The following is a 9179-nucleotide window of genomic DNA, read 5'->3' on the forward strand; positions in this document are numbered from 1 at the left end:
ACAAATATAGCTGGATATATAGAACACAGATGAAGGACGTTGTCATGGTGTTAAGCAATACGTGTCTCGCATCTATTCTTCATGAGTATAGCGAGGTGGGCTGACACACCAGACAGAAGTGCATTATGAGGTTTGGGTGTCGGGTGGGTGGGAGTGTTCTTGGGAGTGGGAGTGCACAGATGCTGAAGTCAGAAGAAGTTCCAGCACTAGCTCTTCAGAGAGCGAGAGAGTACCTCTTATAATCTTTCTGAAAAACTTTCTCCACACACACAGTCTGCTGCCTTAAGCATTTGTTTGACTTGTTTGAATGACTGAATTCAAGTGCGAAAAAAGCGACTCGACTTTTAGAGGGGAAAACAACTTTTATCAAAATATAAATCTAGTTCTTTTGATTACATCAAAACAGCTCCAAGAGACAATGCATAAGACACAAAGGAATAAAAATGTTCCTTATTTGGTCTGTTAACAAAACTTTTTACTATAAAGGCATAGTTTTGAGTCAGGAATCCTGTGTTGCAACATGATGCATACACATCTCCAGCTCTGAAACTCATTTGTTTCCTAAAGACCCTTTTCTTGACAAAAGTGTGCATAAGCAATTAGTAATAACAATTTGTTGTACTTAAACGTAACTGTGTTATAATGTGTTCTTTTAAGTCTTCAAAAAAGAGTCTTCCATCTTATTCTATAGGCACAATTTTAATAAAAGGCCTATGTTCTTTAAGCCTTCCTCTTCGAGTAAGGTGGACATTTGTTAATCTCACACTTCACAGATCATCCTGTGAGAATAAAATAAGCAGGCAGCCTCATGCATTGTGTTAAATGTACAGTAAAAGAAATTATGGAATAAGTGAGGAATAATTGAACATTGAACATTGAAACATTGAATTATTAGAAAAATTTAGCGTCGTGACCACATTACCACCTTGGGTGTGCATTATTTTTCTAATAATTCAACAGCCTGGAGTAAACTATTATCTCGCTTATACTACATTTACAACACCTCAATATATATATCAAGACATTTGTCAGGTTTTGTCTTTAAAACGCTCTTGTGTGCAGGGCTAATTTCTTACGCATCTAAACCCAAGCCTCCGTTGCTAATTCCAAAACGTCATTTTAGAGCTAGTAACGGAGGCCTCAGCCATTAATAGCAGACTAATACAGTTATTAATGCAGCGAGTTAGTAGAGAGAGATAGAGATGAATGGCAGTGAATGGCTGTTTTGAAGTCCATAAAAGTGCATGTATCCATCATAAAAGTGCTCAACACGGCTCCAGGAGGTTACAGTTTTTCTCAGTCGCTTTGGTACATTTCTTGAATCATCCGCGACATTTGCAAATAGCAAAACACCATGGATTACCAGCAAAAGCCAGTCTCTTGCTCAAAATCCTTAGTTCATCTCTCAAAAGTAAATATCTGTGTCAATGGGGTTTGGGAGTTTGATTGCAAGAGACTGGACAAGATTCACATTTACACTTTTACTGTTTGTACTGTAATTTATTGACAGACCATGACATTGCAATACATAAAAGATAAGACAGCGCTGCATAGCAGCACAAAAAAAGAAAAAAAAAGAAAAGTAGAAATGTGACCACAGGACAATCTCCTTAGGGAAACCTGTACATGCAGTGCCGTAGGAATTACAGTGCAGTCTTCCTAAACATCCTGACGTTCCTGTCTGTTAGGCCACAAATTCTAATCCACATCACAACGAATATCTTTAGAAAATAAGTCTAATGGAAATGTATAGAAATATGCTTGCATGTAAAGACTTATGCTATGAACTAATGTCTAAATGTTGTGGGGGGGGGGGGGGGGTGAGACTATTCAACAGAGACCCATTATAATACATTTTGATCAACATGACATAAGCAATTGATAATGTAGGAAACAGCAGAGAATTGTACATAATCATTTGCATGGATGTACCAAAGCATTTGCAACTTGTTCACAGAAATGAGAAACTGCTTTTTTGATGTGCACAAGTGACACAATGATGTGAAGAACGAACAGGTAGTTTTGCGAATTTCAATTCTAATCTGAGAAATGTACCAAAGCAACTGAGAAAAACTGTAATAAAGGCCTTCTGAAGCAAAGCGAAGCATTTGTGTAAGAAAAAATATACATATTTAAAACTTTACAAACTGTAATCTCTAACTTCCGCTAACTGTCATACGCGCATTCACGAGAGACTGGCATTCCAGCGTATGATGTAGGACGCAGGCGTAGCATAAGATTTTCGGTGATGAACGTGGAAGCGCAGAGAATATAGCAAAACAAAACTTGGTTCTCACGAGAACTAGCATAGGGCTACTCACCAGAACGTCATACGCTGGAACGCCAGTCTCTCATGATCGTGCATACGAGTTATAAAGCTTGGATTCCCTGGATATTTTTTAATTAAAACTCAGATTTTATTCATCTGAAAGAAGAATGTCATATTGCCTACACCTAGGATGACTTGAGGGTGAGTAAATCATGGGCTAAATTTCCTTTTTGGGTGAACTACCCCTTTAACTCAGTCTGTGCATATCGTTCAACAGTGTTCGGCAGCAGCCGACTACTAATAACAAACTGTAAGAACAGCTCCTTTATTACCTCGCTAATGAGAAATGTCTTGTAGCTTTTAAGTTGCTCAACTGTTTTACAGATAAAACCGTCAGAGCAGCACTGACCATGTTTCTGTGCGAGGGTGTGTGTGTGTGTGTGTGTGTGTGTGTGTGTGTGTGTATAATCTATGCGTTCAAGCATTCAACAGCCTGTAGTATAATGGAAATTAAACTAAATAATCAAACTTTGTTTACCTAAAACAAAACTTGTTGTTATTTACATCTACATAAACTGTTTTACATAATGATTGATTTCTTGTTTTTTAAAAGTTTCCCTCCAGGATCATTAGAATTCGGAGTAAGTGTGAAGCACACACATTCATTTATCTTCCATGGAGCTGAGTGTCAAGATTATATCAGCTTGAAAACAAGCTCAGCTTGTTGACCTTAGAATAAAGTAAATTAGTGAGGAAGGCGGTGCATGCAGCCACCATCCTTATGCTGCGTTCCAGGCAGGTTTTTGAGCCCGTAAGTTACAACTTCAAATCACGACTCACGACTTTGTAGCGTTCCAGGCAAAGTCACGCCAAACTGCCTGAGCGCAAGGAATTGTGTGGTAGCTAGATGTAAACAAAGCATGGCGGACCGTATGGGGCTTATCCTCATTCACAATCATTTATATCGCCAAAGGTGCTTACTTGCTTATTTGAGGGGAAATGGAGGAGAAAAAAATGGTGCCTATGGCAAGAGAAGCTGTTATACCTTTTATTTAACGTTATTTGTATATTTGTTTCATAAAGACTGCATCCTTATGGGGCTGTCATTGTTGTTTTGCGGGCTATATGACGTCAGAGCTCGTAACTGGGAGTACATCAATCTAGTACGAGTTCACGGGTGGGAAGTCACGAGTTTGACTGCCGTTCCAGTGCACTTTCACGGGTAGAAGGATGGAAAAATACGGGTTACGGGTTGCTTGGAACGCGGCATTAAATACAGCTTACCAACACTGTTAAAAACAAAGGTTCTTCATTGGCATGGTTACATGAAGAACTTTTAACATTTCCATTGCACAAAAAGATATTTAACCTCCTAAGACCCAGGGGCAAAAAAGTTTTTTGAATTTAGGATTTTTTTTTAATGGGGGTTGGGGGGGGGGGTTATACTTTATTATATGTTATGCTATGTCCTCATAAGTGGCCCACAGGATTTAATTACATGAAATGACAAAAACAATGGGATTTTTTTTCATTCAACCAATTTTTAGGTTTCAAGATTTTTTTTAACCAAACTTTGTTTAAAGATGATTCTCAACTATTATGAAAGATATAACGGAATTAATTGATATACCATACATATGGGTTTTCCCATTCAATGCAATGTATCTATACACTGTATCTAATTTGCATATTAATGTCTTCTTTGAGCAACATATAATGAAAAAAGAAGTGTAATAATGTGAGTAATAGTTGGCAACATTTGTCATAATAATATCTAATATTTTATAGGAATATTGAAATGTAATTTCTTTCCCTATTCACTTGTTGTGACGCCTAAAATTCCTCATAAACATGCTACAGAGGACAATGCCCTGTTTTGTAACAGAAAGTCATATTTTGATTAGAAACCCCATAACATTTTCCTGAGATGTTGATTTATAACAACCAATTTGAAAATTAGTTAGATTTAAATAATTACAAAATATTATCATTTTCCATAAGAGTGCTAAATTTGACCATTCAGTCGTTTGTAAAGACGAAGGAGAAGTTGTTGTCCTGGTGAAACCTCAAAACAAATGGTATCTCTGAAAAGCCCTGAATTTGCTCTTTACAGGACATCCAGACTTAAAAGCTTGACATGTATGGTCTCAGAAAAATTCACTACAATATAATGTCCTCGTACGTGGACAGTGGCACCCAGGAGGTTAAAGTGGGAAAAGGATCTTTAAATTATTCAAATGTTTTTCACAGTTAGAGAAAAAAAAGATTCTTTTAAAGTTCCTCTATAACATTTTTTTTTTATATTCTCTTTCATGCAGTGTGTGCTATAACTGTTTGTGAATATAAACGTTCTGCAAAGTTGTAAAGTCAAAAGTGCAGGATAAATAAAGTTATTGTCTCCCAAAAGAAAGAATCGACTCTGAACCGCCTATACGAGTCAGACTCGTTTGTAAATCGCATCTCACTGCGTGACAGTTCTACGTCACTAGAAAAAACATTTGTGTAATACCCCGCCTGTACTATGCTGTACAATGTCCGAAAAACTTGAAACATGCCCTGAAAGATGGGTCAGTACCAGTTTATTCTTGCTCCTAAGAATCACTGTGAGTATGAATAACTATTGATGTATATATTTTCTATTGAGTGTTCAAAAAATGTAGTTTTGTGTTTTATATTGTGTACGTTTTTGGCTAACTCACGTTATTTGAAAATACTGAAATGCTTCTGCTAAGCAGCTGTGGGTCACTATTACCTAAAACTGTCTATTAAAGCAGATCGTCTGTCGTTCTCACCTGGAGTAATATTTGTTCTACAAACGTTTATGTTACATCAGTCATTCACGTTAGTGCTCTGCTATGTGCTGATATTGATACATTTAATACAGTTCCCGCAGGTTTACTGCAATAAATTAGAAATATACACATCAGTTTGTTGATGGGACATAAACTTGTTAATGCTGATGGTGAGGAATTACAGTTGAAACATCTCATAATGTACCTCAAAATGAGTAGCGTATCACTGAGAAACATCCTGCTCGAGTCATCCTTGCGATGAAGGTTCGGGTTGAATAACTAGTTCTTCCAATGTTTCATCATCGGACTCGCACTCGGATTGATATGGTAAAATCGACGCCATCTTTACAGTGTGTACAATCGCTGAGCTTTCGGAAGTGGTGCTGAAATTTATGGTAATAGCGTTTTGTTTGCGACATGCGCTGTAAGCGGTAGACCAATCACAACAGACTTGGCCGTCTGGCCAATCAGAGCAGAGTAGCTTGTGGAAAGGAGGGATTTATGCTGCCTTCACGTGCTATCGGAAATTGGATAATTCGAAAGTGAGCCAAGATCGCTACGATCACTAAAATGCTGTTGCTGTTATCCAATCGGAAATTGGATAATTCCGACTTCTGAAGTCGTGATTACGAGCTCATTGCAGGCCCGGTTCTACCGGGGTGCTAAGCACCCTCAAACGCAAAGTTGATACTGTAATAATATTGGCGAAACAGATTTGCACATTTGTGTCTGAGCTCTGGAGAGCGTCACATGCATGAGTAATGTAGCCAATCACAGATAGTGGTTGATCTCTCGAACGCGATGAACTGACAAAGCAACAGCATTTTAGTGATCGTAGCGATCTTGGCTCACTTTCGAGGCTACAGTCATTCATTGAATAAAACTATTGTTGCTAAGAGGACCGACATTGCACGCAGCAAAGATTCGGAAGTGACATCTAAAAATAAATGCCACTCTGCACACGACAGAAATATCCTCCTGAGACCCAGAATAGAGGTTTTGCCTCTGTAGGGGACATTATATTTAGCAAATTTCTCTGACAACATACACAGTTTTAAGTCTGGATATTCTTATGAAATATGAGAAATTCTTATGAAAATATTATTACCCATGAATAAAGTATTATTACCTAAAAATCCCATTGTTTGTCTATTCATGTCTTTTAATTTTCTCAATAAATGGGTTCTGGTGTCCTCTACAGAGCAGAGGATATAGCATTTAACATAGGAATTTTAAAAAATACAAGTATTTAAATTAGTTTTTTATACTCTCCAAACAATGTAATGACCTGGGAAATTTTTTTCTGGTTCTCAGGAAGATGCAATGTAAAGGCAGACTAATAGATGAATAGACAATTTGTAGCAAAATATTTTTGAAATTCCAATTATTGGTAAATAATGATACATTTCTCACTGTACACTGCTATGGCGGATATGCACTTTACTAGAGCACCCTCAGTAATTTCAGAAGCACCCTCAGTGATTTGATTCTGGAACCGGGCCTGGCTCATTGCATTCAAGTTTCAGAATGTTAGGTTGTTCATGTGCAATTTTTACCTCGGAAACTTGTATTTACAATAATTCCGATAGCACGTGAAGGCAGCATTAGAGAGACTGATTCATCCAACGAGTCATTTGAAAATCATTGAAAAATGTGGTGATGTGCAATGTATATTATGAGAAAATGAAAGTGTTTTATGACCTTTGATGTATGTAAACCTGCAGGAGACATCCAAAACTAAATTAGAAACCTTTAAAATAAAATAATAGGGACACTTTAAGAACTGTCCACTGAAAGGTTCTTTGGGGAATCAAAAATGGTTCTTCTAAGGCATTGCTGTGAAAATAATCTTTTAGAACCTTCATTTTTAGAAGTGAAGATTCATTTCAAATTTGAAAGATGTTACATCGTTTGGAAAACAGTTGATAAGAGCAGGAAGCTGAGGTGATGCCAACTATATATCCAAGATAAAACAAAAAGCAAGCAACAAATCTATCACAGTCCTCCAAGGTTATGTTTAAACTCAGACCAGAATATCCACCGTTTCTTATATCATACAGCTCAATTACATGCTGATAATGTGACTCAAGTGGCACGGATACATTTAAAACAACAATTAACAACTAACACATATTTTCCATTGCATCCAGCTGCTTTCCATCAAGTGTGAAATATCCTCCAACATGCATGTCAGCCTGAAATCCCATTTTTGCTCAAATAAATAGCAGCAGGGATGTCTTCTAAAGGATGCTTTTAGCTGATGTTTGGTACATTTAATTGGAGAATCAGTACCAAAATGTCTTTTCATTCAACTTTGTGACATGGTGAGAGTGGCAGACCAGCAGGCTTTATCAGTGATTCAAGAGGGTGCTAAAAGTGCAGGTAAGAGGCTTTTGTGAACACTGAAGTATATGATTTACACTGTCGGTGAATGCTTCGGTTACGATTGCCATGTGTATCATAGCTGAACCAGAACGGTACAACATTTTGGTTTTCCAAAGTGGCTCATTTTTCCCTTAATATGGAAATGTGCTAATCTCATGACTTCACAGTATAGATAGATAGATAGATAGATAGATAGATAGATAGATAGATAGATAGATAGATAGATAGATAGATAGATAGATAGATAGATAGATAGATAGATAGATAGATAGATAGATAGATAGATATTTCTAGAATCACAGTAGCCTAGCTACTTTACTACAATACTAACTACAACAATAATAATTAAATTAACATCATAAAAGCTATTTGAACAAAGAAATAAATACTAATTAAGATTCACAGCAAAAAAGTTCCTGTGGGAACCCATTTGAGTGCATTAAATAGCCTATTCACTGATAGTGCGGGGGATTGGTGCAAGTGAATGCGTAAAAATCAATAAAACAGACGAGTATAGGTGAGAAACTAAAATCATGACCTCGCGTGGATCAAGATTGTGAAATATTAAAGCCTAAATGATTTTCAAATTTAATCAAATTCAAGTCATTTTCTACTTGAAGAGGACTAAGTTACTGCCCATCTGTACAGGTGCGCTCACCCCTCAGGGAGGTTAAGTGGTAGACTATGCTAGGCTATTTTAAGATGCATTATCTTTAAACAATAAATAAATAAAAGGCACGTGTATCTGCCATGCTATAGACATTACAAATTATTTGCTTAAGTCAACATTATCATGCCTTTATCAAGTAAAAGATGCTACACGGCTCCTTCACTCGTCCCAAGCGCTCACTGCTGCATTTGGTGTCTTGAATCATCATCCAACTTCTCGGTGGTTTTCTAGTCAGATTTATGTTTTTGTTTGGTTTTTACTAAATATGCGAGGACAATAACGTTATATCCCTTTACAAATGATAACGGTCATTGTTTTAAAAGCATTTAAAATAGCCTATGTAAACATGCCAACGGTAGGCTAACGTTACCTCATTCTGACTGTAATGAAGCAACAACCAACTGTATGCTATCAAATAGCCCACAAAAACACAGAAACAAATACTTACCGGAGAAAACAAGCAGCTCAACGTTAAAACCAATAAAACCAATTTTGAGGCGTCCATCGCAGATGCTTTTTCTTCCGTCAATGTTCGATTACCATTAAAAAAAAAACTTTAGGCTACGATCCGTTAAAGTTTGTCCTGCTTTCTTACAAGCGTGTAAAATAAAGTCAATCAAACGTTAGCTGTCTCATCGGACACGGTGTTGGCAGATGAGTAAAACATAAGTTCAGAAGAGGGGACATCATAAGAGCCGTGAGTGAGCAGTCCTCCGGGTGAGTGGCTCATTTCGCCGCTCGAGCTGCTGACAGTTCAGCGACCAATGAGCGAATCACAGTCAGAGGACGAGAGGAGCTTCACTACTTGCGAGATATTGACAACACACTCAAGACTGCATCACTCTTGCTCGTCATCAGCTTACGAATGTCTTTGTTGCGTTAGTGCGAAAGCAATAGATGAAATTTCAAGGTCTAGCCTAGCCTGCTTGAAATTGTGAACACTGGCTGCAGAAAATGATTCATGTGTGAGCTTTGGTCTCTGCTTTCAAATGAATGGCCAACATGTTATCACAAAGCAATCAGCAAATATTTTACCTGAAAATGATGCACATTGGATAGACAC

General features: G+C 37.4%; 1 protein-coding gene across 1 annotated transcript in view; it reads right to left on the bottom strand.

Annotated features, from left to right (window-relative positions):
• vipr1b (vasoactive intestinal peptide receptor 1b) overlaps positions 1–8891 on the bottom strand; it is a 111116-nt gene extending 102225 nt beyond the window's left edge. Inside the window, exon 1 of the mRNA XM_079806886.1 lies at positions 8565–8891. Coding sequence (XP_079663012.1) covers positions 8565–8621 — 57 coding nt within the window. The 5' untranslated portion in view covers positions 8622–8891. The remainder of the gene's footprint in view (positions 1–8564) is intronic.
• Positions 8892–9179: the final 288 nt, after the last annotated feature.

The sequence above is a fragment of the Gobio gobio genome (assembly GCF_949357685.1).
Source record: "Gobio gobio genome assembly, chromosome: 23".
In the NCBI taxonomy this organism is placed as follows: domain Eukaryota; kingdom Metazoa; phylum Chordata; class Actinopteri; order Cypriniformes; family Gobionidae; genus Gobio; species Gobio gobio.